This window comes from Cherax quadricarinatus, chromosome 29, assembly GCF_038502225.1.
Source record: "Cherax quadricarinatus isolate ZL_2023a chromosome 29, ASM3850222v1, whole genome shotgun sequence".
NCBI classification, from domain to species: Eukaryota; Metazoa; Arthropoda; class Malacostraca; order Decapoda; family Parastacidae; genus Cherax; species Cherax quadricarinatus.
Genome location: NC_091320.1, coordinates 1,219,496 through 1,244,372, shown reverse-complemented (window position 1 = coordinate 1,244,372; position 24,877 = coordinate 1,219,496). Strand labels below are relative to the sequence as shown.

Sequence of the window (24,877 nt, the reverse complement as noted above, 5' to 3'; positions counted from 1 at the left end):
CCATCCTCCTCACCACAGCAGGACCACAGCCAGCCATCCTCCTCACCACAGTAGGACCACAGCCATCCTCCTCACCACAGTAGGACCACAGCCATCCTCCTCAGCCCAGCAGGACCACAGCCATCCTCCTCACCACAGTAGGACCACAGCCATCCTCCTCACCACAGTAGGACCACAGCCATCCTCCTCAGCCCAGCAGGACCACAGCCATCCTCCTCACCACAGCAGGACCACAGCCATCCTCCTCAGCCCAGCAGGACCACAGCCATCCTCCTCACCACAGTAGGACCACAGCCATCCTCCTCACCACAGCAGGACCACAGCCATCCTCCTCAGCCCAGCAGGACCACAGCCATCCTCCTCACCACAGTAGGACCACAGCCATCCTCCTCAGCCCAGCAGGACCACAGCCATCCTCCTCAGCCCAGCAGGACCACAGCCATCCTCCTCACCACAGTAGGACCACAGCCATCCTCCTCACCACAGTAGGACCACAGCCATCCTCCTCACCACAGTAGGACCACAGCCATCCTCCTCAGCCCAGCAGGACCACAGCCATCCTCCTCACCACAGTAGGACCACAGCCATCCTCCTCAGCCCAGTAGGACCACAGCCATCCTCCTCAGCCCAGCAGAACCACAGCCATCCTCCTCACCACAGTAGGACCACAGCCATCCTCCTCACCACAGTAGGACCACAGCCATCCTCCTCAGCCCAGCAGGACCACAGCCATCCTCCTCACCACAGTAGGACCACAGCCATCCTCCTCAGCCCAGTAGGACCACAGACATCCTCCTCAGCCCAGCAGGACAACAGCCATCCTCCTCACCACAGCAGGACCACAGCCATCCTCCTCAGCCCAGTAGGACCACAGCCATCCTCCTCACCACAGTAGGACCACAGCCATCCTCCTCAGCCCAGCAGGACCACAGCCATCCTCCTCACCACAGTAGGACCACAGCCATCCTCCTCAGCCCAGCAGGACCACAGCCATCCTCCTCAGCCCAGCAGGACCACAGCCATCCTCCTCACCACAGTAGGACCACAGCCATCCTCCTCACCACAGTAGGACCACAGCCATCCTCCTCAGCCCAGCAGGACCACAGCCATCCTCCTCACCACAGTAGGACCACAGCCATCCTCCTCAGCACAGCAGGATCACAGCCATCCTCCTCACCACAGTAGGACCACAGCCATCCTCCTCACCACAGTAGGACCACAGCCATCCTCCTCAGCCCAGTAGGACCACAGCCATCCTCCTCAGCCCAGTAGGACCACAGCCATCCTCCTCAGCCCAGTAGGACCACAGCCATGCTCCTCAGCCCAGTAGGACCACAGCCATCCTCCTCAGCCCAGTAGGACCACAGCCATCCTCCTCACCACAGTAGGACCACAGCCATCCTCCTCAGCCCAGTAGGACCACAGCCATCCTCCTCACCACAGTAGGACCACAGCCATCCTCCTCAGCCCAGTAGGACCACAGCCATCCTCCTCACCACAGTAGGACCACAGCCATCCTCCTCAGCCCAGTAGGACTACATCAACCTTCTCCACATACATGTCTACAAGCAACCACAACTAGAATGCAAGATAATAAACTGCAGTAATTTGTACTTAGTAGAAGATGTGAATGTCTCCAGAAAGTAACCCTAATTTATCTCAAGTGTTCACTTCATATATAAACTACTAATTTCCAAGAATATATCTTCTGCATTATAAGAGGGTTTACTGTACTATATTTGTAGAGACAGCACTGTGTGATACTGCAAACAGTATTCATTACTATCAAAATGTGGTAGTCAATACAAGTAATATAGGTAACATAACACTACTGGTGCTGTTATGACAGTGCCTACAGAATGCAGTTTCACTGCTATGACAGTACCTACAGAGTGCAGTTTCACTGCTATGACAGTACCTACAGAATGCAGTTTCACTGCTATGACAGTACCTACAGAATACAGTTTCACTGCTATGACAGTACCTACAGAATACAGTTTCACTGCTATGACAGTACCTACAGAGTGCAGTTTCACTGCTATGACAGTACCTACAGAGTGCAGTTTCACTGCTATAAAATACACAAGAAACTTGTATAAGAAATTCTGAAGGCTAAAATAATTACAAACTTCAGCCCCTCTAGCAATAAAAAATAATTATTGTAATCTTTTCAGGGAAAGTCTGGATCTGAATGACAGTAGATATTGTTGACAAGTATGGTAAAAAAACAATGCTCAATGCAGAACAAAACTTGTATCAGTGAGTGTGTTTCACTCTGGGTAAGACTTTATCAAGTCAGGACCTGGTAAAGCTCTACCTAGAGTTAAACACTCAAAAGTAAAACCTGGTTCTGATATTAAATTAGCTGAATATTTCCCTCTAAAAGTCAAGACCTATAAAAGTGTTTAGATGATTAATCCATATGAATCACATTTAACTTTAATTTACATACTGTGTTTAAAATACATATTAACACTTTAATCAGCACAGACAATTTCCACCAAAATACAGTGACTTTAAAAGGTAAGACATTCACCATCATTCACTTCTCTAGCTGAATTTCTGAAAGTGGCTTGCATCAGAATTCAAATGGGAGAATTAAAAAAAAAAAAAAAAAAAAAAAAAAGTTAAGTTAATGTTGACCTAGCAGCAAACAGGTACCTGGGTGTTAGCAGACTGGTGTGGGTCGCATCCTGGGGATAAAATTAACCTAAGTTGCCTGAAATGCTTTGCATAACATGGGGCTTTTTATATACAGCCTCTCCTTACTTAACGACTGAGTTCCGTTCTGAGACCACGTCATTAAACAAATTCGTTGCTAAGTGAGGAGTATGTTATAATGGTAGTGAGTTTGTCAACAATCTTTGATACTGTTTTGTGTCACCTTTACACCATTTATAACATTTCTGGTATATTTTTAAAGGTTTATACAGTAGTGGACCATATGTTGAAATAAACAGAATAGAGGAAATCTGCTCTAATATATATTATTTAGGTATGAATACTGGTCAGAGAGCCAGTCATAAGTCCAAGGCATCGGTAAACAAGTACGTTGCTAAGTGAGGAAAGGCTGTAGTATATCATTAATGTCTGTTAGGAATGTGTAAGTTGTATCAAGCACTATAATATGACATTTTAATGTGGCAATGCTTTGCCCTCCAAGAGCTTTGTCAAGGATAACAGGTTGACAAAGTTTCTGAAGAGTAAATCGTTGCCACAATAAAACGTTATGTCAGTTGCATCTGTGTCTGTTTATCCAACAGAACTGGAATGACTTTATGAGCTGCTGATTCTTCAGAGTGCTGGCACTGTACTTCTGCTATATTAGAGAGTTGAACTCTGCTTTGTGCTGAGTTTTGGTAAATGTTCATTTTACACTATCAGTACCATGATTTTTGCCCTTACCTAAGAAATGCTGTATAAAATTGGATGTTTTTTCTTTTTTGTATATAAACTGAACCACTCAATACAATCTGGAGAGCAGAGACAAGTGCAATATATGAAAAAAATGTAGGAATCTTTCTTCTAAACAGCTAAAAAATTATGTTATACAGTGGAAAATTGGTATACAACCAGCTCCCTACTCGAACAAAGCTCAGCACTCGACCAAACAAAAACGACCTGCCAGAACTTTACTGTAAATTATATCGTGTTTCTTCGCATCTTTTTTTTTTGTACTTGTATAAATAAGTCACTATGGGGCCTACGACGATTAGTGATAACAGCCAACCAAACAGAGAACTGGTTGGAAAGAATTTGTGTGATACTCAAATGGAGCAGCACTGGAACAGCCTTCTGGAATGAATTAAGGATGTATACCAAGCTTCCACAAAGCTTCCACTGTATTTGCACATAACTTATGAAGCAAATGCAGCTGAGATAGGGTCAGTCTCTTTAAAAAAAATAGGCATGAAATTTAAATCAATACTTTAATGTTACAAAAATAAATATTTAAAGAAACAGAAATTAGCTTTGTTTCATTTATCACAAACCTTTAATCATTAGTGACTAAATAAAAAAAACTTTGTTCACACAGAACAAAAAAAAAAAGCTTCAAATAATGTCTGGGTTTCAGAAGTAACTTGAAAATAATGTTGAAAACTAAAACAGTCTGAAAACTGTTGGTACATCTTGTAAGTCGTTTGAGTTGTGATGTTTGTGGGGGACAAAAATTAACCTAATTTGTCCAAAATGCTCTACGTAACAAGGCACTTTCTATACAGTATGTCACTGATGTCAGCAATGATCTGTATAAGTTGTATAATGTATTTACTTGTAGAAATAAATATTTAAATTATTATTACTGTGACCAACATCTAGAGAGAGAACTGAGTATGTAACCTTATACTCTGAACATTAAAGCTAATTATTTGCTCAGGCATGCATGATACACAGGCAACATTAATTTGACAACACGCAGTTACCAAATTAATGTTTACTACTCACAAGTTTGGAAGTTGCTGCACTCTGCTACATGTTAAATTCTCATCAACACCTGTAACACAGACCAATGAGTAAGAAATATAGTAAAAATAAAGATAATGTTTTGAAAGTTATACAGAATATATATATATATATATATATATATATATATATATATATATATATATATATATATATATATATATATATATATATATATATATATATATATATATATACACACACATACACCTACCATCCGACTTACGACCGAGTTCGGTTCCGAGAAACCGGTCATAAGTCGAAATGGTCGTAAGTCGAACTTTACTACTAAATATCAACATAACATTTTTTTAATGGCTTTATTTTATTGTTTTATTTTGGTATTTCATGTTTTACTTTACTTTTTATGCTGTTAGTACTGAATTTTATACTGTAAGGTTTAGGATAAACACTGTGTACAACACAAACACTTGTTTATTTCCCAGAAATTTGGCATAAAAAACACAGTCGTAAGTCGAATTGTCGTAAGTAGAGCAGGTCGTAAGTCGGATGGTAGGTGTGTATACATATGCATATATGCATATGCATGTATATATATATATATATATATATATATATATATATATATATATATATATATATATATATATATATATATATATATATATATATATATATATATATATATATATATATATAGATATAGTTAGTGTTTGGACAAACAATACAATACTCCAGTATTTGGAATAAAAAAATTTAAAATAAATTTACCGAGGCAACCTTTGATATACCTTCAAAGAATTTCGAGAGTATATCTACTCTCTGAGCCCGGCCATGGGCCAGGCTCGTCTGGTGCTCGCCTGGTCAACCAGGCTGTTGCTACTGGAGGTCTGGTGCCCCACATATCCATCACAGCCTGGTTGACCTGGCACCTGGTGAAGATATACTTGTCTAGTTTCCTCCTGAAGGCTTCAACACTTGTTCCAGCAGTGTTTCTGATATCTTCTGGTAAGATGTTGAAAAGTCTGGGACTCTGGATGTTGATTCAGTGTTCCCTTATTGTCCCCACCGCAGCAATGCTCCTCACTGGGTTTATTTTACACTTCCTCCCATATCTCTCACTCCAGTATGTTGTTATGGCAGTGTGCAGATTTGGGACCAAGCCCTTGAGTACCTTTCAGGTACATGTATATATTATCATGTACCTATCTCTCCTCCACCCCAATGAGTACATGATCAAGACTTGCAGGCATTCCCAGTAGTTTAGGTGCTTTACTGGCTCAACGTGAGCCGTAAACAATCTCTATTTGTTCCAGCTCCGATATTTCTCCTGCCCTGAACGGGGTCGTCAGCACTGAGCAATATTCTAAGTGAGGGAGCACTAGCGATTTGAAGAGTGTCACCATCGGCTTTATTTCCCTTGTTCTGAAAGTTCTCAATACCCACCCAGTCATCTTCCTGGCTGTCGTGATCTTTGTCTTGTTATGGTCTTTAAAAGAAAGGTCTGCTGACCTACTTGATTCTTATGAGGAGGAAGGGAAAGGTTCCTTAGTGGTGAAGGGAGGGGATCTTGCTCCTAGGAACTGGAGCTACATTCCCCTTAATTGGATCAAACATGACCCTTTCTCTAGGTGTCGTACAACTTTTACAGGTTCAGGACTTCCTAATAACTATGATAATAATAATGACCTTCCTAATAAGTACGTCATAAAGTTGAGAATATAAATGGTAGTTGAGTATAATTTAGGTAAATGGACATATTTGTAAAAAAACCATACCACGGGTGGGGATAGAACCCGCGATCAGTCTCAAAACTCCAGACCGTCGCGTTAGCCACTGGATCGTGGGTTCTATCCCGCCCGTGGTATGGTTTGTTTGCAGTCGTGTCATTACAATTTCGTGAGACATATTTGTAAGTTTGATTTATTATTTAGACTCTTTTGCTGACCTAAAGTTTCATCAAGCCTTGATGAGGATTGATAAAGCTCAAGGTGAGAGAAACTGCCTCAGTAATGTATTGACACAGTGGAAATGTGTCCCTTAACCTGCATTCCCAAGTGGCGTGAATTGTAACATGAAAAGACAGCAGTGTTCTTCAAAGCTATGAATATTCATTTTTCCACACAACATATTCACAGACAAGTGCTAAACCCATAAGGGTCCCCACACCTGAGAACTCTCTTCCACACCCCTACAGCTCATTCCCACAACTCTCCCACACACTTAGCACACCTTTCATCCCACTGCCACATCTCAAATTTGACCCCTCAAAACTTGCTTCCACACTTGTGCATATGATTCCTGTCCTCAAGAAGGGATGCTTGTTTCATAACTGCAGATCACTAATTTGTCATTCATCACAGGAGATGCAACAAGACAGATTAACCAGACTAGGATGGGTATGTGGGTCAGAGAGCCATCAAGAGCAGCAGTAACAGGCAGTCAATATAAAAGCCTGGCTCCAGGCTGTGCTGCAAGAACAAGAAAACTCTGGAACCCAGTGACAGGTATATCACATACACATTAACAAGAAAATTGGATAGTGCTCACTGGGAATACCTATTTGTGGAGCATGGTTATATGTATGAGGAAGAACTAAATTTGTACAGGTCATGCAGCACCTGTAGAAGGGGAGGCAACCAGGTTTGATCCATAGGAACTGTATTTCCAATTCCTTGGACCAAGAACTCTACACTATCATTAAAGCACCCTCCTTGAAGGAATGGCAATGGAAAACAAACCACATCTACTAAGACAGACCGTCCTCAATGATGCACCGACTGTCTTGGGTTATCCTGGGTGATTAACCCTCCAGGTTAAAAATCCCAACAAAATCTTATCTTACCTTTAAATGGAACTTACAGCCACCTGACATGATCACAATTCATCTTGTAAATAAAAGTAATTATACATACTGTATAAAACAGGAGAATTATCCATGTACTATCAAAGTTTGAAGTTTGTTCTTGTTAAATAACATGGTATGCTGCATACAGTATAGTACATATAACAACAAACAATTAAACAGCAGGGTTTTTGAGACGTGTATAAATATTAGTGAATAACGTACACTAGTGACAACTGTGCTGTATCAACCTGTCTTGACTTCATCGTCTTGGAATACATGTTAACAATATGACTTGGCTCAAGGAGAGAGGGGAAGAAGACAAGTTAGAAGTTAGGGGAGGGAAAGAGAGAGCAGAAGGTGGAAGAGGAGGAAGAGCAGGCAGTGGAGGAGGAGGAGGAGAAGTGGACAGCACTAAGCAAGCTTTTAGACCACAAGACAGGCAGCAAAGAGCAACTATACACTGTACCCTTCTCCAGAACATCACTTCATCTGGGATTTATTTATTCTTAGGATGATTTGTGTTTGCAACATGTTCGTACAGCATAATGACATCAATGAAACAAGTCAGTTGATCAAATGAAATTATTGGCCAACAGATGGCTCTTAATTCATCCTGTTCACTATCTGTAAGTCTCAACTTTAAAAAGACTTTCAAATGAACAGATGATGTAGGTAACAGCTCTTGGCATAACATAACCCTGAAGAAACACAGTGTAAAAGAAGAGAGTGAGCAAGAGAGAGGGAGCGAGCAGGAGAGAGCGAGTAAGAGTGAGCGAGCAGGAGTATATTAGTGAGCGAGCGAGAGAGTGTGAGCAAGAGAAAATGGACAACCAGAAAGAAAGACAGGGCGAGTTAAACTGGAGGAAGAGGGAGAAAGAATTGCTAGTGAGAGAAGCAAATAAGTGAAAAGGGTACAACACATTGGTAGAGTTATTACTTGAGCACTCATATATTAGTGGTTATATACCTGGCTGGAGGTATTGAGCACAGAGATGTCAGTGGTCATACTATGAGGTACAAGGTCAAAGTTATCAAGGCACTTTGCTCAACCTTGAGGACAAACAGAAAATAACTACTAGACAACATGATGGCCACTTTACCCGAAGCACATTTCCAGAGGTCACCACCCCTGTGGCCCAGTCCCAGACTAGACCTCCTAGGTGATCAAGGCCTGATCAACCAAGCTGTTACTGCTGGCCACCTGCAATCCAATGTATAAACCACAAATTGGTTCATCAGGCACTGATTTGAGGAATTTGTCTGGTTCCCTCTTGAAGACCCCAGAGGTTTGTTGGTAGTTCCCCTTATGCACAGAGAAAGGGAGGGCATTGAGTTGGGGACCTCTGACACTCATCAAGTTCTCTTAGTGTACTCATTGAATCCCTGATTTTTAGTTGAGGTATTTTGCACCATCTGTCATGTCTCATGTTATCAGTGATTTCTACATTCAGACTTGGAACCAGTCCCTCCAGGATTTTTCAGATGTAAATTATTATGGATCTCTCTTGCCTACATTTCAAGGAATACAGACTTCATGTGTTCCCAGTCTTTCAGATGCTTGATTGTATGTAAGCAGTGAAAGCTGTCTGTACATTTTCCAGCTAGGCAATCTGGCATGCCTTGAATGAGGCTGTCAGTAGACAGCAGTATTCCAGCCTGGAGAGAGCAATTTAAACAGTATTATCATTGGCTCAGCATCTCGTGTTGGAGGTTCTATGTATCCAGTCTATTATTTTCCTTGTGGTAGCTCTCAGACTTCATTATTCCTCAGTCCAGTACATGGGACTTATGTTATCTTCATTGATTTTAGTATCCTGTACTCCTTTTCTCTCAGTGTGCCCTCGGCACCCTGACTTTTCACCGAGTTCATTTCACATTTTCTCCCATAGCTCTCACTTCAGTGCCTTCCACGTATATATATCATGCATCTCCTCTGCTTGGGACTGAGGCATTTCCAGTACAGTAATTTAAATGCTTTACTGATTATGTGGGCCATAAATCAATTCAACTGTTTCAACTACAAAATAAAGTGATTGGAAATTGGTAATTTGGCCAATTTAACACAAAGTTCAAAATACAGTGGACCCCCGCATAACGATCACCTTCGAATGCGACCAATTATGCAAGTGTATTTATGTAAGTGCGTTTGTACGTGTATGTTTGGGGGTCTGAAATGGACTAATCTACTTCACAATATTTCTTATGGGAACAAATTCGGTCAGTATTGGCACCTGAACATACTTCTGGAGTGAAAAAATATCGTTAAGCGGGGGTCCACTGTATTCCAGTTTCAAAATAGGGTCCAGAATAAACAATGCAGGTATTCCTGGCACTAAACTAACATTTCCTCTGTTCATTAGTTACATTTCCAGGCTTTACAAATGAATTCCATTTTGATTTTTTATTCACATAATGAATTTTTATTTAAACCAAAAAATATAAGATTTACTGTATTGCAATATTGTAATAATTGTATAAATAATATCACCACACTTGTGAACATATATTCGACCCACCAGCTGGCGTGTATTAGACATGTGAGATCATATGTTTACTCTTGAACATCGGCAAAAATTTAACCTTTCCGCTACTTTGAGCTCAGTTTCAAGCCATTTCCAGTACTAAAATCAATCAAAATCATCTCTATTTCTGTAAAATAACTTCTATTCTATCAAATGAGACCAATAAATCACAAATAAAACTATAAAAAACATGCCCTCCTCTCTTTTCTCCCTCCCCCTCTCCCTCTCCCTATATTTCCCCTCCCCACCTCTCTCCCATTTTCCCATCATCTCCTGCTTCCCCCTCTCCCTCCTTCCACCCCCCCACACACAGCAGGGAGAAGGGAAAGAGAGGACCTAATAGCAATCAGTGGAGGCAGGGCCAGGAGCTATGTATCAACCCCTGCAACCACAAATAGGCGAGTACAAATAGATGAGGAGAAAACTTATGAAGCAAGAAGACAAGGAGATAAAAAAACAATTGAAAGTATCATGAAAGAAATAGAAGACATGACCCAGCTGGCAAATTTTCTGAGAATAGGGGGGGGGGGGTTTATAAGAGGAAGAAATGGGCCAGTCAAAGTGATTTTCGGGCAGAATCAGCTTGAAACAGGATCCTGCAAGAGAAAGCATGACTAAGGGACAGAACATGAGAAGAAAGGCATAAACTGAAAGAGAGGGTACAAAGATGAAAGGAGGGCAGAAGCAAAGATGGAGATGGATAGGAGAACCCAGACTCAGGAGGAAGATCAAATACATCCTCTCTCACAACCACATACAGAAGCCCTCCAACCCCAATGCAACCAAACATTCTAACCCAAAACCCACATACCACATCCAATGACCCCACCCACCTCATTACAAAGTCCACCTTCACAGCAACTTCCCATAATTCCTCAACACATCTTCCGCTTACCCAACCCCAACGTACCCCCCCCCCCCAGACCACAGTCTTAGAAAAGAGTTGAAGGTTTGGTATACAAATGCAGATGGAATAACAAATGTGAGGAGTGGCATGAAAGAATCAAGGGAGACATCCCTAGACATAATAGCACTCACAGAAATGAAACTCACCAGGATGATAACAGATGCAATCTTTCCACCTGGATATCTGATCCTGAGGAAAGATAGAGGGAGCATAGGGGTAGGAGTTGCACTGCTCATTAAAAACTGGTGGGGATTTGAAGAAATGGAAGGAATGGATGAAATGGGCAAAAGGGACTACATAGTAGGAACAATCCAGTCTGGGAGGCATAATTTGGTAACTGCAGTGATGTACAACCCGCCACAGTACTGCAGGAGGCCAAGAAAAGAATATGAAGAGAGAAACAAGAGTAATGGTAGACACACTAGCTGAGGTGGCCAGGAGAACTCACATGGGTAGAGAAAAGTTACTAGTAATGGGTGATTTCAATCACAAGGAGATCAACTGGGAAAATCTGGAGCCCCATGGGGGTCCTGAAACATGGAAAGCCAAGATGATGGATGTAGTACTGGAAAACCTTGTGTATCAACATGAGAGAGAAGCGAGGATGAACCAGCAAGACTGGGCCTAGTATTCACCTTGAGTAATTCGGAGGATATCATGTATGAAAGGCCCCTTGGAGCTAGTGATTACGTGGTTCTGTACTTTTGAATACATAGTTGAGCTACAAGTGGACAGGGTAGCAGGAATATGATGGGAGAAGCCAAACTACAAAAGGGGGGACTACACAGGCATGAAGAACTTCCTGCAAGACGTTCAGTGGGAAAGATAATTGGCAGGAAAACCAGTAAAAGAAATGATGGACTACATGACAACAAAATGCAAGGAGGCAGAGGAGAAGTTAGTTTCCAATGGCAACAGAAATAATGGGAAGACCAGAACGAGTTCTTGGTTCACCCAAAATTGTAGGGAGGCAAAAAACTAAGTGCACTAGAGAATGGAAAAAGTATAGAAGACAAAGGACCCAGGAAAATGGAGAGATATCCAAAGATCCAGAAATGAATATCCACTGATAAGAAGGGAGGCTCAGTGACAATATGAAAATGACACAGCATCAAAAGCCAAGTCTGACCCGAAGCTGTTGTATAGCCACATCAGGAGGAAAACAACAATCAAGGACTAGGTAATCAGGCTGAGGAAGGAAGGTGGGAGTTCACAAGAAATGATCAAGAAGTATGTGAGGAGCTCAACATGAGATTTAAAAAGGTATTTATAGTGGAGACAGGAAGGACTCCTGGAAGTCAGAATACCAACAAGGGATACACCAAAAAGTGCTGAATGAAATACACACAACCAAGGAGGAGTGAAGAAGCTGCTTTGTGAACTTGAGACCTCAAAGAAGGTGGTACCGGACATCTCTCTGTGGGTTCTTAGAGAGGGAGCAGAGGTGCAGTGTGTGCCACTAACAAAAATCTCCAACACAGCCACTGAAACTGGGCAAATGTAGTCCCAATTTTTAAGAAAGGAGATAGACACGAGGCATTAAACTACAGACCAGTGTGACTGACATGATAGTATGCAAAATCACGAAGAAGATTATCAGGAGAGTAGTGGAGCACCTAGAAAGAAACAAACTTATGACAACCAGCATGGTTTCAGTGAAGGAAAATCCTGTCACAAACCTACTGGAGTTTTATGATAAGGTAACAGAAGTAAGACAAGAGAGAGGGGTGGATAGATTGCATTTTCTTGGACTGCAAGAAGGTCTTTGACACAGTACCTCACGAAAGGTTAATGGAAAGGCTAGAGAATCAAGCACGCATAACAGGAAAGGCACTGCAATGAATCAGAGAGTATCTGACAGGGAAGCAACAACGAGTCATGGTACATGACGAGGTGTCAAGAGTGGGCGACTGTGACGAGCGGGGTTCCACAGGGGTCAGTCCTAGGACCTGTGCTGTTTTTGGGTTATGTGAATGACATGACGGAAGGCATATTCTCAGAAGTGTCCCTGTTTGCATATGATGTGAAGTTAATGAGGAGAATTAAATCGGATGAGGTCAGGCAGGACTAGAGAGACCTGGACAGGCTACAAGTCTGGTACAGCAACTGACTCCTTGAATTTAACCCCGCCAAATGCAAAATCATGAAGACTGCGGAAGGGCAAAGAAGACCACAGGCAGAGTATAGTCTAGGTGGCCAAAGACTGAAAAGGTCACTCAAGGAAAACTATCTTCGGGTGAGTATAATACCGAGCACATCTCCTGAGGCGCACATCAACCAGATAACTGCTGCAGCTTATGTGCGCCTGGCAAACCTAAGAACAGTGTTCCGATACCTTAGTAAGGAATCGTTCAAAACACTGTACACCATGTAAGTCAGGCCCATCCTGGAGTATGCAGCACTAGTTTGGAATCCACACCTAGTCAGGCACGTCAAGAAATTAGAGAAAGTGCAAAAGTTTGCAACCTGACTAGTCCTAGAGCTAAGGAGAATGTCTTACGAAGAAAGGTTAAGGGAAATCGGCCGAACAACACTGGAGGACAGGATGGTCAGGGGAGTCATGATAACGACAAATAAAATACTGCGAGGAACTGACAAGGTGGATAAAGAAAGGATGTTCCAGAGAGGGGACACAGAAACATGGGGTTACAAATGGAAGTTGAAGACTCCGATAAGTCAAAGGGAAGTTAGGAAGTATTTCTTCAGTCAGAGTTGTCAGGAAGTGGAATAGTCTGGCAAGTGATGTAGTGGAGGCAGGAACCATACATAGTTTTAAGATAAAGTTTGATAAAGCTCATGGAGCAGGGAGAGAGGACTTAGTAGCGATCAGTGTAGAGGTGTCAAGAGATATAACTCGACCCCTACAACCACAAATAGGCGAGTACACACATAAAAAATAATAAAGCATTCCAGTTTTCTTATGAGTACGTTAATGCTGCGACGGAATAATGACCATGTAACACAAACACAACACTGAGAAACACAACACTGAGAAACACTACACTGAGAAACACTACACTGAGAAACACTACACTGAGAAACACTACACTGAGAAACACAACACTGAGAAACAACACTGAGAAACACTACACTGAGAAACACTACACTGAGAAACACTACTGAGAAACACTACACTGAGAAACACCACACTGAGAAACACTACACTGAGAAACACTACACTGAGAAACACTACACTGAGAAACACTACACTGAGAAACACAACACTGAGAAACACTACACTGAGAAACACTTCACTGAGAAACACTTCACTGAGAAACACTTCACTGAGAAACACAACACTGAGAAACACTACACTGAGAAACGCTACACTGAGAAACGCTACACTGAGAAACGCTACACTGAGAAACGCTACACTGAGAAACGCTACACTGAGAAACACAAAACTGAGAAACACAACACTGAGAAACACTACAATGAGAAACACTTCACTGAGAAACACTTCACTGAGAAACACAACACTGAGAAACACTACACTGAGAAACGCTACACTGAGAAACGCTACACTGAGAAACGCTACACTGAGAAACGCTACACTGAGAAACACAAAACTGAGAAACACAACACTGAGAAACACTACAATGAGAAACTACAATGAGAAACACTACAATGAGAAACATTACACTGAGAAACACTACACTGAGAAACAAGCAACTGTGATTGGAGGCACAACGCAACGCGAAACACAACACTGGAGGCACAACGCAACGTGAAACACAACACTGGAGGCACAAAGCAACGTGAAACACAACACTGGAGGCACAAAGCAACGTGAAACACAACACTGGAGGCACAAAGCAACGTGAAACACAACACTGGAGGCACAAAGCAACGTGAAACACAACACTGGAGGCACAAAGCAACGTGAAACACAACACTGGAGGCACAAAGCAACGTGAAACACAACACTGGAGGCACAAAGCAACGTGAAACACAACACTGGAGGCACAAAGCAACGTGAAACACAACACTGGAGCCACAAAGCAACGTGAAACACAACACTGGAGGCACAAAGCAACGTAAAACACAACACTGGAGGCACAAAGCAACGTGAAACACAACACTGGAGGCACAAAGCAACGTGAAACACAACACTGGAGGCACAAAGCAACGTGAAACACAACACTGGAGGCACAAAGCAACGTGAAACACAACACTGGAGGCACAAAGCAACGTGAAACACAACACTGGAGGCACAAAGCAACGTGAAACACAACACTGGAGGCACAAAGCAACGTGAAACACAACACTGGAGGCACAAAGCAACGTGAAACACAACACTGGAGGCACAAAGCAACGTGAAACACAACACTGGAGCCACAAAGCAACGTGAAACACAACACTGGAGGCACAAAGCAACGTAAAACACAACACTGGAGGCACAAAGCAACGTGAAACACAACACTGGAGGCACAAAGCAACGTGAAACACAACACTGGAGGCACAAAGCAACGTGAAACACAACACTGGAGGCACAAAGCAACGTGAAACACAACACTGGAGGCACAAAGCAACGTGAAACACAACACTGGAGGCACAAAACAACGTGAAACACAACACTGGAGGCACAAAGCAACGTGAAACACAACACTGGAGGCACAAAACAACGTGAAACACTGGAGGCACAAAGCAACGTGAAACACAACACTGGAGGCACAAAGCAACGTGAAACACAACACTGGAGGCACAAAACAACGTGAAACACTGAAGGCACAAAGCAACGTGAAACACAACACTGGAGGCACAAAGCAACGTGAAACACAACACTGGAGGCACAAAGCAACGTGAAACACAACACTGGAGGCACAAAGCAACGTGAAACACAACACTGGAGGCACAAAACAACGTGAAACACAACACTGGAGGCACAAAGCAACGTAAAACACAACACTGGAGGCACAAAACAACGTAAAACACAACACTGGAGGCACAAAGCAACGTGAAACACAACACTGGAGGCACAAAGCAACGTGAAACACAACACTGGAGGCACAAAGCAACGTGAAACACAACACTGGAGGCACAAAACAACGTGAAACACAACACTGGAGGCACAAAACAACGTGAAACACAACACTGGAGGCACAAAGCAACGTGAAACACAACACTGGAGGCACAAAGCAACGTGAAACACAACACTGGAGGCACAAAGCAACGTAAAACACAACACTGGAGGCACAAAGCAACGTGAAACACAACACTGGAGGCACAAAGCAACGTGAAACACAACACTGGAGGCACAAAGCAACGTGAAACACAACACTGGAGGCACAAAGCAACGTAAAACACAACACTGGAGGCACAAAACAACGTGAAACACAACACTGGAGGCACAAAACAACGTGAAACACAAGACTGTAAATAGGAAAAATAATGAAGCAATGAAGAGGTACAGTGTGGTGCTGACACAGTGTGGTGCTGACACAGTGTGGTGCTGACACAGTGTGGTGCTGACACAGTGTGGTGCTGACACAGTGTGGTGCTGACACAGTGTGGTACTGACACAGTGTGGTACTGACACAGTGTGGTACTGACACAGTGTGGTACTGACACAGTGTGGTGCTGACACAGTGTGGTGCTGACACAGTGTGGTGCTGACACAGTGTGGTGCTGACACAGTGTGGTGCTGACATAGTGTGGTGCTGACACAGTGTGGTGCTGACACAGTGTGGTACACACAGTGTGGTGCTGACACTGTGGTGCTGACACAGTGTGGTACAGACTGTGGTACTGACACAGTGTGGTACTGAAACTGTGTACTGACACTGTGTGGTTTTGAGACTGGGTGGTACTGACACTGTCTAGTACTAGACACTGTGTAGTACTAGACACTGTGTAGTACTAGACACTGTGTAGAACTACTATGGTACTAGACACTGTGTAGTACTAGACCCTGTGTAGTACTAGACCCTGTGTAGTACTAGACACTGTGTAGTACTACTGTGGTACTAGACACTGTGTAGTACTAGACCCTGTGTAGTACTAGACACTGTGTAGTACTAGACACTGTGTAGTACTACTGTGGTACTAGACACTGTGTAGTACTAGACCCTGTGTAGTACTAGACACTGTGTAGTACTAGACACTGTGTAGTACTACTGTGGTACTAGACACTGTGTAGTACTAGACCATGTGTAGTACTACTGTGGTACTAGACACTGTGTAGTACTAGACCCTGTGTAGTACTAGACACTGTGTAGTACTAGACACTGTGTAGTACTAGTGTGGTACTAGACACTGTGTAGTACTACTGTGGTACTAGACACTGTGTAGTACTAGACCCTGTGTAGTACTACTGTAGTACTAGACACTGTAGTACTAGACACTGTGTAGTACTAGACACTGTGTAGTACTAGACACTGTAGTACTACTGTGGTACTAGACACTGTGTAGTACTACTGTGGTACTAGACACTGTGTAGTACTAGACACAGTGTAGTACTACTGTGGTACTAGACACTGTGTAGTACTGTGGTACTAGACACTGTAGTACTAGACACTGTAGTACTAGACACTGTGTAGTACTAGACACTGTGTAGTACTAGACACAGTGTAGTACTACTGTGGTACTAGACACTGTGTAGTACTACTGTGGTACTAGACACTGTGTAGTACTACTGTGGTACTAGACACTGTGTAGTACTAGACACAGTGTAGTACTACTGTGGTACTAGACACTGTGTAGTACTGTGGTACTAGACACTGTGTAGTACTACTGTAGTACTAGACACTGTGTAGTACTAGACACTGTGTAGTACTAGACACTGTGTAGTACTAGACCCTGTGTAGTACTAGACCCTGTGTAGTACTAGACACTGTGTAGTACTAGACACTGTGTAGTACTAGACCCTGTGTAGTACTAGACACTGTGTAGTACTAGACCCTGTGTAGTACTATACACTGTGTAGTACTAGACCCTGTGTAGTACTAGACACTGTGTAGTACTAGACACTGTGTAGTACTACTGTAGTACTAGACACTGTGTAGTACTAGACCCTGTGTAGTACTAGACACTGTGTAGTACTAGACACTGTGTAGTACTAGACACTGTGTAGTACTAGACACTGTGTAGTACTAGACACTGTGTAGTACTAGACCCTGTGTAGTACTAGACCCTGTGTAGTACTAGACCCTGTGTAGTACTAGACCCTGTGTAGTACTAGACCCTGTGTAGTACTAGACACTGTGTAGTACTAGACACTGTGTAGTACTAGACACTGTGTAGTACTAGACACTGTGTAGTACTAGACACTGCGTAGTACTAGACACTGTGTAGTACTAGACACTGTGTAGTACTAGACACTGTGTAGTACTAGACACTGTGTAGTACTAGACCATGTGTAGTACTAGACCCTGTGTAGTACTAGACACTGTGTAGTACTAGACACTGTGTAGTACTAGTGTGGTACTAGACACTGTGTAGTACTACTGTAGTACTAGACACTGTGTAGTACTAGACCCTGTGTAGTACTAGACACTGTGTAGTACTAGACACTGTGTAGTACTAGTGTGGTACTAGACACTGTGTAGTACTAGACACTGTGTAGTACTAGACCCTGTGTAGTACTAGACCCTGTGTAGTACTAGACACTGTGTAGTACTAGACCCTGTGTAGTACTAGACCCTGTGTAGTACTAGACCCTGTGTAGTACTAGACACTGTGTAGTACTAGACACTGTGTAGTACTAGACACTGTGTAGTACTAGACACTGTGTAGTACTAGACACTGCGTAGTACTAGACACTGTGTAGTACTAGACACTGTGTAGTACTAGACACTGTGTAGTACTAGACACTGTGTAGTACTAGACACTGTGTAGTACTAGACACTGTGTAGTACTAGACACTGTGTAGTACTAGACACTGTGTAGTACTAGACACTGTGTAGTACTAGACACTGTGTAATACTAGACCCTGTGTAGTACTAGACACTGTGTAGTACTAGACACTGTGTAGTACTACTGTGGTACTAGACACTGTGTAGTACTAGACCCTGTGTAGTACTACTGTGGTACTAGACACTGTGTAGTACTAGACACTGTGTAGTACTAAACACTGTAGTACTAGACACTGTGTAGTACTAGACACTGCGTAGTACTAGACCCTGTGTAGTACTAGACACTGTGTAGTACTAGACCCTGTGTAGTACTAGACCCTGTGTAGTACTAGACCCTGTGTAGTACTAGACCCTGTGTAGTACTAGACACTGTGTAGTACTAGACACTGTGTAGTACTAGACACTGTGTAGTACTAGACACTGTGTAGTACTAGACACTGTGTAGTACTAGACACTGTGTAATACTAGACCCTGTGTAGTACTAGACACTGTGTAGTACTAGACACTGTGTAGTACTACTGTGGTACTAGACACTGTGTAGTACTAGACACTGTGTAGTACTACTGTGGTACTAGACACTGTGTAGTACTACTGTGGTACTAGACACTGTGTAGTACTACTGTGGTACTAGACACTGTGTAGTACTAGACACTGTGTAGTACTACTGTGGTACTAGACACTGTGTAGTACTACTGTGGTACTAGACACTGTGTAGTACTACTGTGGTACTAGACACTGTGTAGTACTAGACACTGTGTAGTACTACTGTGGTACTAGACACTGTGTAGTACTACTGTGGTACTAGACACTGTGTAGTACTAGACCCTGTGTAGTACTACTGTGGTACTAGACACTGTGTAGTACTAGACCCTGTGTAGTACTACTGTGGTACTAGACACTGTGTAGTACTAGACCCTGTGTAGTACTACTGTGGTACTAGACACTGTGTAGTACTAGACACTGTGTAGTACTAGACACTGTGTAGTACTAGACACTGTGTAGTACTAGACACTGTGTAGTACTACTGTGGTAGACACTGTGTAGTACTAGACACTGTGTAGTACTGTGGTACTAGACACTGTGTAGTACTACTGTGGTACTAGACACTGTGTAGTACTACTGTGGTACTAGACACTGTGTAGTACTACTGTGGTACTAGACACTGTGTAGTACTAGACCCTGTGTAGTACTACTGTGGTACTAGACACTGTGTAGTACTAGACACTGTGTAGTACTACTGTGGTACTAGACACTGTGTAGTACTAGACACTGTGTAGTACTAGACCCTGTGTAGTACTACTGTGGTACTAGACACTGTGTAGTACTAGACACTGTGTAGTACTAGACCCTGTGTAGTACTAGACACTGTGTAGTACTAGACACTGTGTAGTACTAGACACTGTGTAGTACTACTGTGGTACTAGACACTGTGTAGTACTAGACACTGTGTAGTACTAGACACTGTGTAGTACTAGACACTGTGTAGCACTAGACCCTGTGTAGCACTAGACACTGTGTAGCACTAGACACTGGGTAGTACTAGACCCTGTGTAGTACTAGACCCTGTGTAGTACTAGACCCTGTGTAGTACTAGACACTGTGTAGTACTAGACCCTGTGTAGTACTAGACACTGTGTAGTACTACTGTGGTACTAGACACTGTGTAGTACTACTGTGGTACTAGACACTGTGTAGTACTAGACACTGTGTAGTACTAGACACTGTGTAGCACTAGACACTGTGTAGTACTAGACCCTGTGTAGTACTAGACCCTGTGTAGTACTAGACCCTGTGTAGTACTACTGTGGTACTAGACACTGTGTAGTACTAGACACTGTGTAGTACTAGACCCTGTGTAGTACTGTGGTACTAGACACTGTGTAGTACTAGACACTGTGTAGTACTAGACCCTGTGTAGTACTACTGTGGTACTAGACACTGTGTAGTACTAGACACTGTGTAGTACTACTGTGGTACTAGACACTGTGTAGTACTAGACACTGTTTAGTACTACTGTGGTACTAGACACTGTGTAGTACTACTGTGGTACTAGACACTGTGTAGTACTACTGTGGTACTAGACACTGTGTAGTACTACTGTGGTACTAGACACTGTGTAGTACTAGACACTGTGTAGTACTAGACACTGTGTAGTACTACTGTGGTACTAGACACTGTGTAGTACTAGACACTGTGTAGTACTAGACACTGTGTAGTACTAGACACTGTGTAGTACTACTGTGGTACTAGACACTGTGTAGTACTACTGTGGTACTAGACACTGTGTAGTACTAGGCCCTGTGTAGTACTAAACACTGTGTAGTACTAGACACTGTGTAGTACTACTGTGGTACTAGACACTGTGTAGTACTAGACCCTGTGTAGTACTACTGTGGTACTAGACACTGTGTAGTACTAGACCATGTGTAGTACTAGGCCATGTGTAGTACTACTGTGGTACTAGACACTGTGTAGTACTAGACACTGTGTAGTACTAGGCCATGTGTAGTACTACTGTGGTACTAGACACTGTGTAGTACTAGACCATGTGTAGTACTAGGCCATGTGTAGTACTACTGTGGTACTAGACACTGTGTAGTACTAGACACTGTGTAGTACTAGACCCTGTGTAGTACTAGACCCTGTGTAGTACTAGACACTGTGTAGTACTACTGTGGTACTAGACCCTGTGTAGTACTAGACCCTGTGTAGTACTAGACACTGTGTAGTACTAGACCCTGTGTAGTACTAGACACTGTGTAGTACTAGACCCTGTGTAGTACTAGACACTGTGTAGTACTAGACACTGTGTAGTACTAGACCCTGTGTAGTACTAGACCATGTGTAGTACTAGACCATGTGTAGTACTAGACCATGTGTAGTACTAGACCATGTGTAGTACTAGACCATGTGTAGTACTAGACCATGTGTAGTACTAGACACTGTGTAGTACTAGACACTGTGTAGTACTAGACCATGTGTAGTACTAGACCATGTGTAGTACTAGACAATGTGTAGTACTAGACCCTGTGTAGTACTAGACCATGTGTAGTACTAGACCATGTGTAGTACTAGACCCTGTGTAGTACTAGACCCTGTGTAGTACTAGACCATGTGTAGTACTAGACCATGTGTAGTACTAGACCATGTGTAGTACTAGACCCTGTGTAGTACTAGACACTGTGTAGTACTAGACACTGTGTAGTACTAGACCATGTGTAGTACTAGACCATGTGTAGTACTAGACCATGTGTAGTACTAGACCATGTGTAGTACTAGACCATGTGTAGTACTAGACCATGTGTAGTACTAGACACTGTGTAGTACTAGACACTGTGTAGTACTAGACACTGTGTAGTACTAGACCATGTGTAGTACTAGACACTGTGTAGTACTAGACCCTGTGTAGTACTAGACCATGTGTAGTACTAGACCATGTGTAGTACTAGACCCTGTGTAGTACTAGACCCTGTGTAGTACTAGACCCTGTGTAGTACTAGACCATGTGTAGTACTAGACCATGTGTAGTACTAGACCCTGTGTAGTACTAGACCCTGTGTAGTACTAGACCATGTGTAGTACTAGACCATGTGTAGTACTAGACCATGTGTAGTACTAGACCCTGTGTAGTACTAGACACTGTGTAGTGCTAGACCCTGTGTAGTACTAGACCCTGTGTAGTACTAGACCCTGTGTAGTACTAGACACTGTGTAGTACTAGACCATGTGTAGTACTAGACCATGTGTAGTACTAGACCATGTGTAGTACTAGACCCTGTGTAGTACTAGACCCTGTGTAGTACTAGACACTGTGTAGTACTAGACCATGTGTAGTACTAGACCATGTGTAGTACTAGACACTGTGTAGTACTAGACCCTGTGTAGTACTAGACACTGTGTAGTACTAGACACTGTGTAGTACTAGACACTGTGTAGTACTAGACACTGTGTAGTACTAGACACTGTGTAGTACTAGACACTGTGTAGTACTAGACACTGTGTAGTACTAGACACTGTGTAGTACTAGACCCTGTGTAGTACTAGACCCTGTGTAGTACTAGACCCTGTGTAGTACTAGACCCTGTGTAGTACTAGACACTGTGTAGTACTAGACCCTGTGTAGTACTAGACACTGTGTAGTACTAGACACTGTGTAGTACTAGACCCTGTGTAGTACTAGACCCTGTGTAGTACTAGACCCTGTGTAGTACTAGACCCTGTGTAGTACTAGACCCTGTGTAGTACTAGACAGTGTGTGGTACTAGACACTGTGTAGTACTAGACACTGTGTAGTACTAGACACTGTGTAGTACTAGACAGTGTGTGGTACTAGACACTGTGTAGTACTAGACACTGTGTAGTACTAGACACTGTGTAGTACTAGACACTGTGTGGTACTAGACACTGTGTAGTACTAGACACTGTGTAGTACTAGACAGTGTGTGGTACTAGACACTGTGTAGTACTAGACACTGTGTAGTACTAGACACTGTGTGGTACTAGACACTGTGTGGTACTAGACACTGTGTAGTACTAGACACTGTAGTACTAGACAGTGTGTGGTACTAGACACTGTGTGGTACTAGACACTGTGTGGTACTAGACACTGTGTAGTACTAGACACTGTGTAGTACTAGACAGTGTGTGGTACTAGACACTGTGGTACTAGACACTGTGTAGTACTAGACACTGTGTAGTACTAGACACTGTGTAGTGCTAGACAGTGTGTGGTATTAGACACTGTGTGGTACTAGATACTGTGTGGTACTAGATACTGTGTGGTACTAGATACTGTGTGGTACTGACACTGTGTGGTATTGACACTGTGGTACTGACACTGTATGGTGCTGACAGTGTGGTGGACACTGTGTGGTACTGACATTGGTGCTGACACTATGTGGTGCTGACACTGTGGTGCTGACAGTGTGGTACTGACACTGTGGTGCTGACACTGTGTGGTACTGACACTGTGTGGTACTGACACTGTGGTGCTGACACTGTGTGGTGCTGACACTATGTGGTGCTGACACTGTGTGGTACTGACACTGTGGTGCTGACACTGTGTGGTGCTGACACTGTGGTGCTGACACTATGTGGTACTGACACTGTGGTGCTGACACTGTGTAGTACTGGACAATGTGGTACTAGACACTGTGTGGTACTGACACTGTGTGGTATTGACACTGTATGGTGCTGACATTGGTGCTGACACTATGTGGTGCTGACACTGTGGTGCTGACACTATGTGGTGCTGACACTATGTGGTGCTGACACTATGTGGTGCTGACACTATGTGGTGCTGACACTATGTGGTGCTGACACTATGTGGTGCTGACACTGTGTGGTGCTGAAACTGTGGTGCTGAAACTGTGGTGCTGACACTGTGTGGTGCTGACACTGGTACTTACACCGTAGTACAGACACTGTGTGGTACTGACACTGAGGTACTGACACTATGTTGTACTGACACTGTGTGGTACTGACAATGTGTGGTACTGACAATGTGTGGTACTGACAATGTGTGGTACTGACAATGTGTGGTACTGACAATGTGTGGTACTGACAATGTAGTACTGAGACTGTGTAGTACAGGCATTGTGTGGTACTGACACAATCACTGTGTAGTACACTGTGGTACTGACAATGTGTAGTACTGGACAATGTGGTACTGGACACTGTGTGGTACTAGACACTGTGTGGTACTAGTCACTGTGTAGTACTAGACACTGTGGTACTGGACACTGTGTGGTACTGGACACTGTGTGGTACTGGACACTGTGGTACTAGACACTGTGTGGTACTGGACACTGTGGTACTGACAATGTGTGGTACTGACAGTGTGTGGTACTGACAGTGTAGTACTGACACTGTGGTACAGACACAGTGTGGTATTGACACTGTGTGGTATTGACACTGTGTGGTATTGACACTGTAGTACACGCATTGCGTGGTACTGACAATGAGCGGTACCGACAATAAGTGGTACTGGACACTGTGTGGTACTGGACACTGTAGTACTAGACACTGTGTGGTACTAGACACTGTGTGGTACTAGACACTGTGGTACTAGACAGTGTGTGGTACTAGACAGTGTGTGGTACTAGACACTGTGTAGTACTAGACACTGTGTAGTACTAGACACTGTGTAGTACTAGAGACAGTGTGGTACTGGACACTGTGTGGTACTGGACACTGTGTGGTACTGGACACTGTGTAGTACTAGACCCTGTGTAGTACTAGACACTGTGTGGTACTAGACACTGTGTGGTACTGGACACTGTAGTACTAGACACTGTGGTACTAGACACTGTGTGGTACTGGA

At 43.2% G+C, this 24,877-nt stretch overlaps 1 protein-coding gene across 2 annotated transcripts in view; it reads right to left on the bottom strand.

Moving 5' to 3' along the window:
* The window catches only part of LOC128690653 (uncharacterized), a 71,373-nt gene that overhangs the window by 44,500 nt on the left and 1,996 nt on the right, over positions 1-24,877 (bottom strand). The window contains exon 2 of one of the 2 annotated variants that reach the window (XM_053779390.2): positions 4,447-4,495. In XM_053779390.2, coding sequence (XP_053635365.1) covers positions 4,447-4,495 — 49 coding nt within the window. Of the gene's footprint in view, positions 1-4,446; positions 4,496-24,877 lie in introns of those variants that run through there. The other variant, XM_070089583.1, reaches the window with a different exon arrangement.